This window comes from Rhinolophus hipposideros, assembly GCF_964194185.1.
Source record: "Rhinolophus hipposideros genome assembly, chromosome: 17".
NCBI lineage: Eukaryota > Metazoa > Chordata > Mammalia > Chiroptera > Rhinolophidae > Rhinolophus > Rhinolophus hipposideros.
In genome coordinates this window covers 51500930-51519816 of record NC_138063.1, presented here as the reverse complement: position 1 = coordinate 51519816, position 18887 = coordinate 51500930, and the positions used below count along the sequence as shown (strand labels likewise).

The 18887-nt window shown below is 42.6% G+C and overlaps 1 protein-coding gene and 1 pseudogene across 7 annotated transcripts in view; both read right to left on the bottom strand.

Moving 5' to 3' along the window:
- RAB31 (RAB31, member RAS oncogene family) overlaps nucleotides 1–18414 on the bottom strand; it is a 122432-nt gene extending 104018 nt beyond the window's left edge. For 5 of the 6 annotated variants that reach the window (XR_013995300.1, XR_013995301.1, XR_013995302.1 and 2 more), the window contains exon 1: nucleotides 18230–18414. Coding sequence is in view for 2 of the 6 variants with exons in the window: in XM_081079041.1 (XP_080935167.1) it covers nucleotides 18230–18268 (39 nt within the window). In the remaining 4 variants the exon portion in view is untranslated. Of the gene's footprint in view, nucleotides 1–14487; nucleotides 14539–18229 lie in introns of those variants that run through there. The other variant, XM_081079042.1, reaches the window with a different exon arrangement.
- Nucleotides 799–8080, bottom strand: LOC308509731 (GPALPP motifs-containing protein 1-like; annotated as a pseudogene). Its single transcript has 2 exons — nucleotides 8020–8080; nucleotides 799–6670 (listed from the first exon to the last, which is right to left on the bottom strand). The product of its transcript is annotated as a GPALPP motifs-containing protein 1-like (transcript).
- Nucleotides 18415–18887: the final 473 nt, after the last annotated feature.

Here is an 18887-nt window from a genome sequence, read left to right as displayed (position 1 = left end):
TGAACCGGGGTATGCTCAGGGCCCTGTCAGGTTGCACTTGTCCTTCAGCAGCTGCATCTAGTTTCACAGGAAAGGCTAGTGGGTTGCCACGGCAGCAAGCACCATTTAAATGCTGGCAGGCTGGCTGCCTGCCAGGACCAAGTTGTTGGTAGTCCTGTCTTGTTGGTTAGTGCTAAGGGAGACAAAACTCTTTTTATAACCATTCAGTAACAAGAGCTTTTAAGAGAAGCAGAAAGGGGGAAGGGTATCTGTTGGAACCATCTGACCTATTTAGAGACCCTAGCTTGGATGCCTTATGCAATGTAGTATTTCAGCCCCTCCACACATAACCAACCATAATTACCTGAGATTATATAACAGGTATAGATCAGTTTGTTCTAGCCTGCCGTTTTCTGCCTCCGCGACAACCTATTACCAATCCAAGATTGATTTGCTGTGACATTTACTGCTATCCTACGATCAGAATAATAAACACAAGCAATTCACTTTGGCCACTACATGGTTGGTGAAGAGTGGCAGTAGAGGATAACATACGTCTATTCATTAGTGACAGCACATAATTAACAGCATTATTTAGCCACCCAATACCAAGTAGTATAATGAAAACATTGTTTCACTAAGAGAAACCAGCATCATCCTTTATATATTGAATTATAGATGCTATACTCTACCACTCACTCAGCCTCTACTATAACCTAAATACATATACATTTATATTACATACAATACACATTTATAGTACACTATATGTATGTATATATATATATATATATATATATTTTTTTTTTTTTTACATATACTACATAAAGCAGCTGTGTGTGTGTATGTGTGTATGAGATCATCTGCTACAGAGGCATGACTGGGGCTAATCTTATAACAGATGGATTCGTCAGCTATGCCGACAAAAAGACTACTACAGAATTAAACTGACATATGGAACTGTGCTTTTTATGTTATTTGATTGGAATTTTTATGTGCCTGACCTTGTCGCAGGAGCAGAATCCATCATCTATGGAAAGTCATAAAACTGACAGTGTCACCTTGGCACACTATTCAAAAATTATTAACCAGTCCTCTGCTAGACACATAAATCTATTTATCCATTCTTACAATTGGTATATGAAACATTAATAAGTGCAAATAGGTAATAAATTTTAATATATATTTGAAAGAGTAAACTAAAGATAACATAGATTCAAGAACAAAAATAATGAGCCATTGCCCCTCTCATCCAACAATATCTCAAAACACTGCCATAAAACCTTGTTTAGTTTTAGGGGAAAACTTGGAAATTCACCATGAAAGAGTACTGTTTTCAAAATAAATTAGTGTATTCTAACAGAAGTCACACAACATTTCAAAGCAAATTGATTACCACCATAGTCTGAAAGCTTTTTAGAAACTGAAAGCACAATCTTCTTAAGACTTCTCTTGCCTTTGGCAATTCTAATTATTAACAAACATTTACTAAATTAGCTTTGAACATCTCATACCATATAACACAACTAGCAAATATTAACCAAAAAATTCCCAGGATGAATACCACTATTTTGACATATTGAGTAGTCAAGGAATTTATAAGTAAACAAATATATGAGGTCAGACAATTAAGTTCATGAACTTATCCTAGAAAAAGTGCTGCCTACCTCATTGCTGAATATCACTACAGTCACCTTTGAAATACTCCCCTTGGGAAGCTATGCACCCACACCAGCACCTAGTCCACCCTTCAAAGCAATTTTGGAACACTTTTTCAGGAATGGCCATCAGAGTTGGCCATTACCCTTGATGTCCTGAATGTCATCAAAATGTCTTCCTCTCAATATTTCCTCTCAATATTTCCTTTATCTTTGGGTAAAGAAAGAAGTCATTGGGGGCCAGATCAGGTGAGTAGGGAGAATGTTCCAATACAGTTATTGTATTGGGTGGGGGAAGCGGAAGAAGGGGAATTAAAAACAAAAGAAAAGATCTAAGCTGGAGACCCTCTTGTGGAAAAAAAAAAAATCTACTTAAACTCCTGTCAGCCTTACGGTTATCAGGATGTAAAATGTTTTGGGGTGGAAGAGATAAGAGACTTTTTCAAATGTGATATGCTAGGCCAGGTTCTCTCTTAAAAGGGTTATAGATGCAAATTGTCAGCAGTTTACAAAGGAGGTTATGTGATTTGCAGGGTAATTGAGTTACCATGTCTAATTATTGTGACATGTCCACTCTCACTGCGCTGTACTGGCAGAAGGCCTGTCCAGCTGTGATAACCGTTATAAAGGCAGTCCTAGAAACTTCTAAAATCTAGCAGTCCCCTATAATCCAGCATGTTGGCCTTCCTGATTGATTAATCAAAATTCACAAACTGACGTTTCTTGAACCCAAATATAGCACTTCAAACGGATCCTATGTCCTACAGACAGAGGTTCTGTAACCTTGAGCAAAGCAGTTACTTAGCCTTGGTCTCTCACACCTACAAATAGGGACAAAATGCCTGCCACATAGGTTCTTTGAGGATTAAATAAAACAACATATGGACAGCACACTGTGAACTGTAAAATGCTAAACAAATACGAGGCGTGTTCGGCTGTGATTGTCTCCATGCCTTAAGTGTTGTCATGGATGTATCAGGGCCTTCTACTGTCACCAACATCCAACCCTGCCCGACAGTACATTTTTGCCTTCTTCACATCTAACATTTCCAGAAGGGAGAAACAGTCATCTTACCTCCCAAAAAAACCTGCTTTCTCTTGTGAAAAAGAGGCTTTCTCTTGCCTCTTTTTCTCCCATGGAGGTACCTCATACCTGGCTCAAATTATTCCATCAGGTTATTAAATTATTATCATTAATACAAGACTTTTTATGTTTTTTACATCCAATTCTATTGATTCAGTGGTGCTCTCCCTACTACATGCCCGTTGTGAACAAGTAATTTGTGACTAATAACCCAGTCTGCCGCACAGCAAAGCGATTACGTGCATTGGATTCTGGAGTCTCGCAAAGCTGGTTCTAATGTGTGAAGTATCACTTATTAGCAGTGAGTCTGCGCATGGTACTCAAGCCCCTACACTTCAGTTTCCTCCTCAGTAAGATAGCAATAATAATAGAACTCGCCCTTACAAGTCCTTGAATGCCATACTGTATATAAAGCACTTATTCAGTAGGGGAGATAAAAGATGGCCATAAATTCTTGCTATTCCTCCCTTCAAGAGGTAGAGTCTAATTTTCCTGCCTTTGCTTCTGGGCTGGACTTAGTGACTAACTTGAGTAATAAAATGTGGCAGAAATGACATTGTGGAATCTGCAATGCTAGGTCACAAGGAGCCTTTTAGTCTCCGCCCACGGCTCTTGGAACACTCACTCTGGAAACAGCCAGCCACCATATAACAAGTCTGAATTCCATGAGGCTCCATGCTATGAAGAAGCCCAAGCTAACTGTGTGGAGAGGCCACATGAAGAGAGAAGCCTGGTTAGTTACAGCTGATCCAGTCACCACAGCACAGGCAGTGGACATTTAAGTGTGGAAGCCTTCAGACAGCTCCAGCCCCAGCCATCATCTGAGTGAAAACTGCCTGAGAAACCCCAAGCAAGAACTGCCCGCCTGAGCCCAGTCAACACACAGAACTGTGGGAGAGAATAATTGTTATTTTAAGCCAATAAGTTTGCGGTAGTTTGTTACGCAGCAATGTGAAACCCTCAGCATAGTGCCTGACACATGAGTTATAATCAGTACATGTCAACTATGATAATTACGTGGTGCTCATAAACTAGAGCGATTTCAAACTCATCTGTATGGTGACATCCTTTTTAATCAAAGGCATTCTGAAGTGCTTTCTTGATTGGAAAAGAACAGAGCAAGTTTTGGCTTCAATTCCAGGACTGCACAGCAATCCTTCTCAACTGTTACCAATGTCACCGTGATTAGGAGTAGGAGCAATTACAAATTATTACAGTGCTTGTGAGTTTTTAATTACTGTTTTTCTTTTACCCATGTTTTTTTTGTTTGTTTTTTTAGTAGCCACAGATGACATTTTTACTTTACAAAATACCAAATTTTCCAAAAATATGTTAGGAATTTATAGAAGATTGAGAAGCTAGTAAACATTTCTTCCTTTCATCAGGGAAAAAATTATAACAAAATTAAATAAAAGCAATGGATGCTGCTGCGTAAAGTTTTGTGTCCAGAAAACATCACCCACGAAAAACGACATCTTTAGTCAGAAGGCAGCAATGTTTAATTCTGCTTAGATGAGAGGCCTTCTTATACATTTGCTTAAGAGACTAATTCATCTTTTTAACAGCAACACCCCTTGACAGGCTACTATTTACACTTGTTATGGAAAATATCATTGCACTGCTATGAGAAGGAGAATCATTTGTACCACTATTTGAACAGTTTACTCAATTTGTCATAAAGCCCAAATGAACTAGAATCAGAATCTTTTCCCATTAAAATCTTGTGCTTCATCAAAACTAGAACACAGGATTAGCAGAACTATTAGTACCAATTTGTAAGGAAATACCACTTACAGAATTTGAATTCAGGCTTTAACTATTTAGAATTGTCTATTCCTAACTTATAACGCTCCCACTACGATGGTTCTGATTATAGAGTGTCATTTCTTTAAAAAGCCTATTCATGATTGATATAAAAGATCTGTCCCCAATAAGTTAGCTAAAATCTGTTAGATATAAATGGGTAAAGTAAGATCAGAAAAGTAAGATCAGGGTCAAGCAGAGTTTAAAGACTTAGAAAGCTTTGGTTAAAGTCACAGAGCTGAGCCTTGGACTTCACATTGCTAATGGTTAATGGCACATCTTGTCCCTCAGATTTACTCCCCTAGAAATACTTATTAAAGTTGAAAAAAATCAAAATAGTTTTTCCTTAGCAAATAACATAGAGATCCCTTTTTCTGACTTAAAAACAGACCTAAAAACCCAAACAACAAATAAAAAGCCCTGAGTGCCCAAACAAGCAAACTGTTAAAAAAAAAAAAAAAAAAACAGTCAAGACCTCCATACCTTCTATTTTCAAGTAAACGTATGTTGACTGCTGCAGTTTAGAGGGGAAACCCAAATCATTTCAAATTCGTGGGTTTACTGCAGGGACCCGGCACACTTGTCCAGGGCAGAGTATTGATTTCTGACGAGGAAATCCAGGCGTGGTAGAGACACAGTGGGTAGTCCTGAGTAGGTCTAAGAGGGTACTTGAGACACCACAAAAATTAGGGCATGGGGGGAAATCCTCTTAATTATTTGAAGAAAAACCCATGCTTTCTCAGAAGGCAAAGACACATCAAGTTCTATTCTACATAAGAAACACTGATTTTGTTTTCACATGACTTTAAAAAACAAACAGAACAAGGTAAGTTTGTATGGTTTTCAAGACTAAAATATGTAATCTCTAATCTTAGGAAGCTCAAAACAAAGAAATAAAGGTAAACAGATAAAAGAGTATTCTTCAACTTTTCTTCATTGCACAGGGAAATAAATCCCCTTACAAAAACATACTGCCTATGCCATGTAAAAATCTGGTGTTTAGTTCTCTAGATTTCTTTATTAGGGCTTTTTTCTATGCTTCATCAAACCGATTAACCTTGAGATCCCTATCACGGTCAAATGGTATTCTTTCTTGGGGCTGACTTTTATCTTCAGCAGCCATATTCTTTAATTTTTCATGATGAATGTCAATAAGAGATTCTGATCTTTTTGATTCATTGTATGAGGAGGATTATCTGCTCAAGGATATCTGCTCAGCCACTCTCTTTTCCCTTCCTGACAATATCGGGCGTGCCAAAAAAATGTATACACATGACTTGTATTCATCTTTTGTTATCGGTGTGTATTGAGTATTACAATTTTAATACAGTTTTTTCCTTTCTTAAAATGTGTATACATTTTTTTGGCACCTTCTATATATGTTCATAATCCTTGTTATTGAATGACTTCCTTGTTTCCTGTGTCTCCTAAGTTTTCCTTTCCCAGTAAGCTGGGGTATCTGTCCAGACTGATCGATCACCAGATTTGTCATTGGCTCTTCTCTTAAAAGTTCTGGGCCCAAGACCAAATCTTTCAATTCTGGAGGAAGCTCAGTCATCCATGACTCCCTTGTAATTGGTTTAGAACAATCATCATCTCTTTCAGTCAGTTTTTCTTTCATTCGCTGGGCCCTTTTTTCAAATCCTGTTGTCACACTATAGTTCACCGGTCCTTTTGTAGGCATTGATCCAACAATGTTCTCATCTTCACTGCTGTTTCCTCAGAGTTGAAATGTGATGATATTTGTTGTCCTGGATCATCTCTGCCTTTGTCACTTTTCTTTGTAGATTTAATAAAACCAGGTGGCAATGCAGGATCTATGATCGGTCTTGGAGGAGAATCATCTTGCTTTTTAAATCCAGGAGGAAGGACTGATCCAAAAAACCCTTCATCATCATCATGGGCTTCATCATCTTGATTTCTCCTCTGTTTTCTTGCAGTTGGGCCAGTGTCATCTTCTTCAGATTCTTGATTTCCTTCTTCATACAAAGAGCAACTGTCCTCATCGCTGTCTGATGACTCTGTACTACTGCTTTTATAAGCAGGGGTAGGGCTGGTCCTGCAACGGGCCTGGGGTCCACTCCTTTTCCTCCACTGTCCCAAGGGCCTTGAAGCCGGCGGCAGTGCTGGCTGACCAGACCCCTCACTGTGCACGGTTACAGGCACTGGTAATGGAAGGCAAGTGTATATCCAGGCAGAGTCCAACCTACCCCTACCAGTGAGTATTTTTTAATAAGAAGTCGAGGACATATGAAGATAACACAAATAAACTAGCTAACCACACTGCTCATAAGCAAGTACAAGGATGTGCCCATTTGATTGTGACACAATAGTTTTATGATTGCCGAATCAAAGCACAGGGCCTCTGCAAGTGAAATGTGCAATAACGCAATTCACATTAATCAGGACAACATATTCGAATCAGTAAATTACATCAATTATAATTTTAACATTTTCAGTATTTATATTTTTAATTGAACATCATTATACATTAGGTCATCATACTAAGATTGATCTATGAGGTGGAAGTCTGGAGATAAACAAGTCATCTTTTTAAACAACTCATCTTTCTTTTAAAAATTTGATATGCCATATTTATCAATAGCTCCTTTTAAATTGAATTGTTCTGGAAGATCTTTAAATGACTGAGTTCATGACTCAAATGCTGATATAAATAATGCCTTTATGAGAAGAGCATTTTTAAAAAACCTAATGCATTATTTGCTTTAGGATGTTACATACACTTTGAGGTTTCAACAGAATCTAGGTATAATCCATGAGAGTATCCAAGACTTTCAAGATTGTCCATTACTTGTGTCTCACCAGAAAAAGCAGTAAGACCGTAGAGTTGGGGTCTGCTGCTCTAAGAATAGCACTGCAGGCCGACACTCGGCATAGCTCAGAACATACCTCCACATTCCACCTGGTGGTGCCCAGGGACCAATGATCACTGGAACGCAGCCTTCCTTTCCCAGACTTCTGCCAACACTGACACTTCATTAGGGAACAAGAGCCTGTCAGCCGCGGCCAACCTGAATAGTGTGAGAGCAGTGTTTCTCGGACCTTTTTAAAACTCTACATATAGGCTTGTTTAAGGGGAAAAGCAATTCCATGGAAACCAATGTAGACTTTAATTATTACATAAATAAGTACAAACAATGGAACAGTTTATATTTATTATAAAACAATAAAATATAGATCAATGTATTAATTAAATACAAATTAAACTATAAATCCAATAACATTCAAATCAGCATTAGTCTAATATGACAGATAATATTGCTCTGCTAAACTGAAACAGCTCAGGGCTATGTTGGATTCTGAGGCCAGCATGCTCTCTCACAATGTGCCCTGTGATGGTTTAATTCCCTCACACTCCACACACAATCTGTGGACAAAGTCTTCAGTTCTATCTTCAAAACAGCCCAAATGGGATCCCACTCACTGCCTAGGTTGCTGCCCTCTGGAGGAAGTCACCATGACCTGGCCTCCCACCAGGACAGCAGCAGCAGTCTCTCTCGGGCTGGCTCCCTTGCAAGCATCCTCCTGTGCTCATGGTCTACACTCCACACAGCTGCTAAGGAGATTCTCACAAAAAGTAAGTCAGATCGCGTCACTGCTCTGCACAAAAACCTTCAATGGCTCCCCCACTGCATTTCCAAGATATGCCACAATTCCCACACTGGCCCTCAAGACCCCACATAATCAGGCCCCCAAACTTCCTTCTGCTCTCTGTCCAATAGTTGCTCTGTTCCAGCCACACTGGCCTGACTGTGGGTCCCCAAACTCAGCATGCAAGCCCCTCCCACCCCAGCCTCGGGGTCTTCACTACTGGAAGGGCCCAGATAGCTCATGAATATTGTCTTTGTCTTTACTGAAAGGCCTTCTCAGTGAGTCCTTTCTCAAGCCCTCCTTGAGGCCACACCCTCCCAGCCAGCACTCCGAGGCCCTTCCCTGTTTTCTTTCTCTCTACTTCACTTGTCGCCATCTGTCATATTAGGTATTTGTGTGCTGTCTGTTGCCTGTACTAGAACATCAGTTCCGTAAGGTCATGGATAATGGGTCTGTTTGTCACCTGCTGTATACCTAACCCTAGAACGGTGCCTGGTAAAGCTATGTGGCATGTGCTATGGAACCACCTGGTGTTCACGTGACCCCAGCGCATTATTTCTGTATTAACTCTGCCTTTGTTTCTTTCTCATTAGCCAGTTTTCATGGGCATTAAAGTTGTGACACAGAGTTTTGTTATAGAATGATTACCTGCAAGATCCAGGATGTAATTTTACTTATTTTTTAAAGAACAGCCTTGAAACAGGCAGAGAAAACCTGCAGACCCCACAGATGACAGATCCATAACTTTCTTAGACCCCCTTTTGAGAAATACCAGACAAGAAAATGGTGAGAAAACAGTATCCACCAGTGAAAAGGTCATGTACCACACCCCAAACAGAAGTGGCTGCCCTCCACAATGGAACAGGAAACCCAAGTAAAGACTTGCACAAATAAAAACACAGCACTACCTGATAAGCCACTCAAAGTTTATGACCCACTGATGATACCCATTATTTCAACAAGGGTATAAACTTTCACATTTCAAAGCCCTTTACAGTCTGAGCCAAGTTTACTTTCCACTTTTATTATCAGTTTATCAGTTATTTGCACTAAAAACCAAATGGACCTCTACCCACCAAACATCTCCTTCTGCCCTGCAGTGATTCTTTGTAGCTTTTTAAATTAATTAGCCGAGTATTGCATGTGCTCTCAATAAACCAACACAGAAGCAAAAGAGAAAGAACAAGTTATTTATAAGCACAAATCAGCTGCTGCCCCACTCCAACAACCATTTTGACATTTGAGTATTTCCAGAACCTTTTCCTGTTTACATGTGCATCATGTAAACAGAGCCACTCCTGTCCCCTTCCAAACATTTCCCTCCTCTGCACCCAACTTAACTTGGCAGACACCCACAATCCCTCCCTGGCCACTCCCATACTCCACATGCCCTTACCTTGAGAACATTTGGCAATTAAGCGTCATGTGACATCCCATGGAGTTGTCCGGTGGTGTTACTTACCCTTTCCCACTTATGCCCTATCAGACCAAGGGCATCAGACTGCTGGACTATACACGTAAAGGACAGAGTGCCCTCGTGTATGGGAAATTGTTCTATGAGCCCACCGCATAGCAGCCATGTTCATCCCTCATAGCACCTCTGTTCATCCCTCATAGCACAAGACGTATTACTTAATCCTCATTTACTTTTACGGACCCATTTCATTGTTTTTAGAACTAAAACAACAAGACTCAGAAAATGTCTGCGTTACTCTCCAAAGGGTAAACCTGGCCAGGTTTTCTGGTCTACACTGGCAGCAGGAGGAAAGGTCATGGCACATAACTCAGCACACTCCATACGCAACGGAGGGAGCAAGTGAAAAGCAGAGTTAGAAACATTTTCCCCTCAGAGCTAAATGCTAGGATGCCTCTTTAAAGGAGGACAGACTGATGATTCATCGGTGAGAAGTAGAGAGAACAAGAAAACAAATTAAAATGGTGGAAGAAAATGATTCTGCAGAGAAGACAAGAACAGAGACATAAAAGAAATATGGGATAGGATGAGGAGCTTGATGTTGATCATAAAATAAAAAAAGCAGTCGTCTGAATGTAAAACAACAGACCTGGAAAGAAGAGAGACGAGCAGGTGAGCCATGAAGTAAAGGAGGGTAGACAGGATGATTTCTTCACGCCTGCAGGATTTCAACCTAACTAGAGGAAAACAAGACATCAGCAGGTTGGTACAATTATATGTGTCATTATAAAGAAAAGATGTTACAGGCATCATCCTGTATTCTTTGTCTTTGCGATCTCAAACTACAATCAACATTTGCCATTTCACCACTTAATCTTTTCTCCCACCTCATTAGATTCCAAATTCAATTAAGATGAAAATGGATTACTTCACAATGAGAAAAATAGCTTTTTAGAAGCTTGTCATGAAAAAATTTAGTATATTAGTTCCTAAAATGAAACATGTCTATGAAGTATGTAGTATAATGCTATGAGATGTTCTTTAAAAAAAAAAAAAAAAAAGAAACAAAAAAGACAATTAAGCTTCCCATAAATGTAAATGTCCTGGCTCATAGTTTCACCAGGAAAAACAAAAAACAAAAACAGAAACAGTTTGCTCTTTCTCCTTGCCAGCATAGGGCGGATTTTATTGATCATGTGTGTGTGTGTCCCTGCCTCCCTCCTTCTCTTTCTCTCCCTCCCCTTCTTTCTCTTTTTCTCCTCTTCTGTCTTTCCTCTTCTCTGTTTTTCCTTCTCCTCTCCCCTCCTTTCTCCTCCCCTCCCCTCCCCTCTCCTCTCTTCTCTTCTCCTAGTCTACTCTTCCCTCACTCCTTCGCCCTCTCTCAGTCCTTCCCTTCCAAGGAAGTCTTTGATAGAGGCACTTTTTAAGGACTGCACATTCTATTTGCAGATCCTAATTAGAACAGTGATTCCATAAAGACAGAAAGGAAGTAACACTGGAGAACTCAGGCACCTTTTTCTTCTAGATAAAGGAATACTGTTCGTGCAAAGGAATCCAGCTCTCTGGTATCTTGTTGAAAGAGAAAATGGGAGGAAGATGATTTCCCCTAGGTTCTGCTTGCTCTCCTGCAGGGCCCATTCAATCTTCTGATAACCCAAGTTTTCTAGGAACCTCTGGGGGAACTGAAAGTAGTCTAGGCTACCTTCTGGGTTAAATCCTGAATGAGCAGAAGCCATTTTCATGACCTCCAGAGAAGTCGGAGCAGGGCTGAGGCATTAGGAGCAAGGAAACACATCAGAAAAAGACACAAATAAACAGAAGATTTCACAGTGAGAAACTCATTCAGTGAAGCCAATGTTATATCTCGTTTTTCTTTTCCTTACTTCTGCTGACAAAGTTAGGCAACAAGAAAGAAAACTCTGGCTCATCTCCGGACAAATGTGACTGTCAGCAGCTCAAAGACCACGCCATGAGACTGAAGTTGCAAAACAAAGTCAACCCCTGCACAAATGAGAGGCAGTGCCCTCATCTGGTTCTTGACAGAGACTGAACATATTCAATCACTCACCACCCTACTAACCTGCTCCCCGGAACCTCTTGTAGCTCCTGTGCCCCTCACTTGGCTCTGTCATGTGTTTTTCTCCATATAACACTTATGACCTTCTGTCACGCCATATGCTTTATTTTTCCCAACTTCCTGCTAAAATGTAAGTTCTATAAGGTCAAAGCCCTTTTTTCAGTTCAGACACACCACTGTTTGGCACTTGTAGAAGTGAAGAGATATTTTTTGAATGAGTTCCATAGAAGTAAATGGAAAGACTATTTTAATATTATACATGAGCATATACAAAATAAGACCACTCTTAGAGGGACGGTCAGTCACACGAGATTAAACAATAACAGATATATGATGCCCTTTAATGTCTGGGCTGCACGTGCACTACACTAAAAAGTAAGACCATTTAACATCATCTATGTTGTCTTCTCACCAAATGCTTAACTTGGAAGAAGCAGTGAGGAAGCAATCAGACTAACTGAGATTTTGGGACTTTCTCCAAGACAACTGGCCTGGATTCTGCAAAAATATCAATTTCATGGCTGGGAAAAAAGGAGAGGAACTGTTTTAGATGAGAGACATGACAAGAAAAGGTAATACGTGATCTCTGACTGGAACCTGGATTTTTTTCATCAGCTATCAAGGACATTTGGGAACAACTGGAAAATCTGACAATAGACTCTATGCTCGATACTACTGTCCTATCTGTGTGACATAATGCTATTACAGTTGTGCAGGAGATTGCCATTTTCCCTAAAAGACACATACTGAAGTATTTAGGGGTTAAGTGCTATGTCTGCAATTTAGTCTCAGATGGTTCAGAACAAATTTCATATTATCTAGATACATTAGAGAAAACAAAAAATGGCAAAAATTACCCCTACTGAATCTAGGTGAGAAGTCTACAGACATTCATTGTACCTCCCTTTTAACTTTGTAAGTTTGAAAATTAACTTTTGTAAGTTTGAAAATTTTCAAAATAAAGCATGGAGAAAGGGGAGTTAAAAATTAAAAAGACCCCATGCTAGAGAGACAGTGGGGTCAGCAAGAGAGTGATAAACATGGGAGTGGAAAGGCTGTGCTCTTTGCCTCCCTGTACCCTCCAACCACATTAGCTCTGCAGAAAATACCTAAGATTCAGAGCTCCAGTTGCTCTCCTCAGTGCCTGGGGTCCATACTCACCTTTCCTTTCCTGTCAAAACCCTACTTGTCCTTTGAGGCATGTTCAAATCCTTCCCACTCCATGAGACCTTCCCAGATTGCTCCCTTCCCAGCCTCCACTCTGTTTAATTTAAACTCTATCATCTCCCACTGCACCATGTGACATGTCCAGGATCCCACGCATCACAGTTGCCGGGGATACTAGTTCCTGTGTATGTGCCTATCTTTCCTGCCCAACCAGGAGCTTCTCCATAAGCAGGGATCAGAACCACCCGCCCTACTTTCTATCTCTGGCAGAGCTAGCACAGCTTCTTATCCACAGCAGATACTCAAAAAGACCTTGAGCAAAAACTTTCTGTTCTTTACCTGTCCTCATGTCTAATAAGATGGAAGATAGTCAGTATTTATCCTATCCACTCTGTTACATCTGTTGTTCATGCCTCTGTGGTAAGTGCTGTCACAGGAACACAACCCATGCTTTTTAGCTCATTGCTAGAGGAGTGTCCATGTCCTCAGAAAGGCAGAGCACTCTTTGAAGACGAAGATCACAGCTGTCCTGTCTACTTGCAGCCACTCACAACTCCCAGCATGAAAGAAGCACTCAATAAATGGTGAATGGCTGAGTGAATGAATGCCGATTCCATTTTCAAACACATTATAAAAACCAAGACAAATGAAAATGTAGTAGTTGCACAGATATGCAAGCACTAAAATTAGTTTACCCTGTTGGACACAATTAAATTTGAAGATCTTTTCTACTTTATGGACTCGAAATCTTTTTATGTCCTAACACCTTAAAATGTAGTTTTCTATTTTCCAATGGCCATGGCTTTGGAGCACACCGGAGGGATACAACACAATCCCTAAAACAGTGAACCTAGGCTAGGGCAGATATGAGGTCACAGGTCTGAGAGTGTTAAACAAAGGGATGGGGAGGGTCCACAGAACTCTGAAAATACTCCAAAATGATTCGGATACACACACTAGAGACATATTGAGCTCTGAAATCTGAGGGAGAGCTGCATAGATGCTGATCTTGAACAAAAGATAACAAAGGGACCCTGGTGTATTCTATCACCCTGGCCTGGGTATTCCAGATTACTATATGCTGGGCACTTCTGGGAAGACATCCCACTCTATCATTTACATTTACTCTCTACCCAGCACCAATGCTGAACCGCACTTTCCACAAGGCGTAATATTTAACAGAGGAATCAGGTGTGGTTTAAAAAAAATACATTATATTGCTAGCCTCTCTGCACACCTTCTCACCCCAAAGAAAACGCTAGTTTCTGAGAAAGAAAAGGGGGGAAAATGAGTACGTTAACAGAATCACAGGCTTGGAAAGCAAATGCAATGGTTGCCTGGTCCAGTCCTGCCCACACTGTGCATTCATTCCTTCCACAATGACCCTAACAAATTCATGTAACCTTATTAAATACTTTCAGTAATGGGAGCTCACTATTGCTCAAAGCAGTCCATTTGAGGTTCCACAGCTCCTGATTGATCTGCCTTAATGGAATGAACAGAAATCTGTTCCACTCAAGTGCTAGTGCCCTTGGGAACTACATAGCCCTTTCATGTGAAGGCCCTGTACATACGTATCTGAAGCCCCCACTGTGAAGATGTCACACCAAATCCCAAATATTTGACTGCTCAGGGAAGAACCACCATAGATTCCAACAAAGGCCAAAAAGAGAGGCTTCACCAAGCTCCTTACCAGAAGCAGGAACGCCTTCAGTTGTCTTTTAAACATGTCACTCAGCTATTGAGGAAGTGGCAGAAATCTCTAAACTATTGTCAAGACGACCGAAGTCCAAATATAAATCTTTTTGGGATTCCATCCGGAAGCAGTTTTTAAGTGCATGCACATACACACACAGGGGAAATAATAAAAGAACGATCCTCTCCTCCACCTCCTCCTTCTCTCCCGTCCTTCTCTTCTCCTCCTCTCCCTTCTCTCTCTCCTCTTGCTTTTTGCCACGTGATGATGTGTGTTAAAAATGCATACTGGGAAGCTTTCCACCTTTCGGGTTGGAACAGCTGCTGCCTCAATATTGTTTTTGTTAGGTTTTTAACATACTTTGCTGTTTTTAAGGGAGTTGTTTTTAAGCTACATGTTTCATAATACTAGTTGAGATTACAAAGTGGAACAATTGGCATTCTATTGCCAAGAACTCATGGGGTCCCTAGGTGTCAAGCAAGGACCCCTATCAAACACACCCTCCTGCGTGGCTAGCTTCCATGGATGGCTTGGCTTATCCCAGGAAAGGTCTTTGGGATAAAGGCAAGAAAGTCCACCCATGAGAGCAATGAGAGACAAGAATGTATAACAGGGAGCCTAAAAAAACCCAAAGCTCTTTGAGTCCTTAGTTTTTCCAAGAACACAAAGCATTCACAGAATGTTCCACAGATTATTGTCAATTCCATCTAGGAGCACTTGGCCCGAAAAATAAGATCAGATATACCTAACATCGGGGCTCTAAAAGGTACAGGTACAGATAAAGAAGATACATCATCTGGCTCAGTCTCACTTCCACCTGCTGCAAATGATCCACCTGTCCAGAACCTTTGACCCCACAAAGGGAGTCAAAGACTACTACTAATAGGGATAAAAGCTGGCTCTGTCCATGCTAAAACAACCTTGTGCCTTAAATGGGAAGTACGTCCCTAAGTGATCACTGATCAATCAGGGCAAATGACCAGACACAAAAAGACTAGCCCCTCAGCCTCTCCAGTGGGAGAGCAAGAGTCCAGTTAGGAGGTCGCCATTCTCCATCACCTATTCAATGGGACTCAACAGAAAGTAATACCAACAGAGGGTATGGCTGCTAGAGTCTTGGTCATACTGGGATTTCAGGGAGGTGTAGCAGTGGCTATAAACAGGAAGTTGAGTGGTAGCCACATGCAAAACTTCATCAATCTCTGGACACAAAGAGCAAAGTAGCTCAGGCTCCTGTTAAATTTTTGAAAGGGCTTTTGGACTTGGCATTGACTCTGTTGTCCAACCACTGACACAGAGAGTTATCTCTCAAATCAAGAGAGCAAACCCAAGTCAGTTACAATGGCCTTGGCCTCACCCAAATGCTCTCTCACCCAGAGAATCACCCTATTTGGATGAGCAACACAAGACCAGCCAAACTGGAGGACTTAAAAAATATGACTCAGTGTAGATAATAAGGGCCTTTCAAATAAGATATCCTCTGATCTAAAAATGACTAAAATCTAGAGCCACTCAAAAATAAAAAATAAAAAAGACCATGGACAGACATGGTGTGAGATGGTTGACACTTCCAAGCCTCTGTCTATCCAGAAATATCTTCTTGCTCTGCTTTGGCACTGTTCTCCCCTTCCAAACTCAAACTCCTACCAATAGAGCCACTGCAAAAAAACTAGCAAACAAGGTGAGGCACTGTCTTCAGGAAGCCACAGAGTGTGTTTCATTCTCAAAGATAAAAGAAGTAAAGGGATTTCCTCCAGCTTTCTCATCTCCCAGGTTTGCTAATTGTTACCCTGGAATCATATGTTAACAGGAAATGGTACGATATACCTGAGGAAATCATCTGGTATAGTACTCTGCCTTAACAGGAAAGATGTTATTATGTCCATTTTATAGATTGAGATACTTGTGGAAAATTGCAAGGCTAGTGAGTGGGAAAGAATGATAACTCAGCTTTGCTGCCTTCTGGTACAGGGCTCTTTCTACCTGATCCGTTTCTTTGTAGAAGGATATGGAGAACTCATCAAATAATGAACTTGAAAATAATTCCTGTGATGGGGCAGGGCCTGTGCCACCTAAGTGGATGACAAAATGGAAAAAAAGCAAAACATTGTCTACTTCATTTATTCCCAAGGCCAGGCCTAACACGCACAACACACATCAAAGTTGCCTCTTGATTCCTTGGGACAGGACATTTCTTCCAAGTCTTTGAAGGCCTTCTGACAGGCTGAAATGATTCCTCACACAAGGAAAACATGGGATTCCAGAAATTGATGTCTGGACTATGTTAGAAAGTCTGGCAGACAGTGAAACCCATCCCTGTAACACTGATAAAGGTCAACAGAGGAAGACCAGAGCAGCATCCTATCCAGATGCTAGCTGTGAGCCAGCCAGGGGGCAGGAACAGTGAGTAGTTTGTGTCCGAATAACAAGAAGGAAGGGCCTTTGCCAGATGCCCTGGAATTCTAGGCCAACTGGACAGTCTAGCAGAAATGAGAGAGTTCTGGCAAAGGACAGTGACGGGAGACAGTCAAGAACGCTGTCCTGCCAAAGGATCCAGAAGAGCGTAAATGGAGCCTGGACACTGTTTTGTCGTACAATTCAATCCTAATTTAGAATCATTTCCTCTTTATAAGCTTCCTGTACATCCATCTTACAGACGAGTTAGCATTTCTTTGAGACAAGTGAGAATGACTATCCCCTTACGCTGCTGTTTTTTTTAGGAAATGGTTTTTTGGGGACCAGATTTGCCAAGGGCAGTACAACTAGGCATCAATGCCAAAGACTGCTGAAAACGGCTTAAAATTAGCTCTTTCAAAAGAAGTAAATCTGTTATTTGAAGTGCACACACACACACACACCCCAAAAAAGGAAAGAAAGGAAGGATCCTTAAATCTCTAAACTCCCCCGGGAGGGGCGAGGGGGGGTTTCCGAGGGGCTGTCCCGTATTATCTGACACGTCTGCCAGAAGGCACAGCTTGAGTGTTTGTTTTTGGCTTCTTTCTTGATTCTTCAGGCTCAGAAGACCCCCTTTGGAAGGGGAAGGGGTGACAGAGGACTTTCTCATCCTGCCTTTATCGGGGTCACAAAAGTGCTCCAGACGGCAGACTCTACAGGACGTTCTTCACCTTCCAGCCCAATCAGCCCCTCGCGCTTTCCCACCCTCAGCTGGAATTTCTTTTTTAAAAGTGAATAAACCAACTGCCCCCGGGAGGCAAAAGAGGACTTCGCGCCTTGGCGGAGTAACTTAGTTTCCGCCGGAAGGAAATTATCAAAGGCGAAGAAGAAAGTCCTCCGCGGCCGAAGAGGCCGCGGCGGTGGCCAGGTCCCACCGCCGCTCTTCCTGTCACCGCGCAGGGACCCGGGCGCCCGGCCCTGGCGCTGGCCCCCAGCGCGGCGAGGCCCGCGCTGATCCCGGGGAGCCGGCCGGCCGGGGTGGAAGGAGTCGAGAAAGCTCCCTAACAGGCTCGGACCCCAGCAGGAGACGGACGCGGGCGACCCCAGGGTCGTGGGGACAAGGGGGGCGTCCCAAAGGATGAGGGGGCACGGGGACAGGGGAACGCACGAACTAGGGGAGCGCCGGGAAAGAGGGGGCGCACGGACCAAGGGGGCCACAGGGAACGAGGGGGGCGCGGGAGAAGAGGGGACACACAGACCAGTGGGGCGCAGGGACGATGAGGAGCGGGGGAAGTGGGCGGCGCACGGATGCGGGTGCCCCCGCGGCTGGCGGCTCAGGACTCACCCCGAGAAGACACACTTTGAGCTCCCGTATCGCCATCATGTGCTCGGGGTCGGTCCGGGTAGGGGCTCAGCATCCTCCGGGGCCGGGGCCGCGCCGCGTCCGCGCCGAGCCAGAGAGCTCCAGTCTCCGCCTTTCCCTCCCGGCGCCCGCGGGCGGAACCGCCGCCGCTGCTATTTCTGGGCCGCCCGCCCGCCGCAGTTGGTCACGTGGCCGCCGGCCGGCTCCTCCCGGGTCTTCGGGTCTGACCTCCTCGGCCACTACCTCCCAGGAACGCCCCCGGACGGCGTCAGCCACCCCGGGCCTCTCCCGGGATTTGCGGTGGCCCTGGCAGAGTGCCTCCTCGCTCAGGCCAACTCAGCAGCTGGACCCGGCTCTACAGAGCCCTCGGTGGCAATTGCCCCTCCAGCGCTGCTGGCTGAAATGCCCCGTGGGGTGGAAGGAGCACAGGACCCACTGTGAGGAGATCGGGACCCACGACTGGCTGTATCACTGAGGATTCCATTCCTCATCTGAAAAGTGGGTGCTGTCAGCCGAGATCATTTATATGGTAGCATTTCAAAGACTGTATGTCCATCCCATCATTAAATGACACACTAGGTTCCCGTCAGAAATGAAACCATGCAAGAGACAGTTGTGAGGCTGAGAAGGAGGGGTGAAC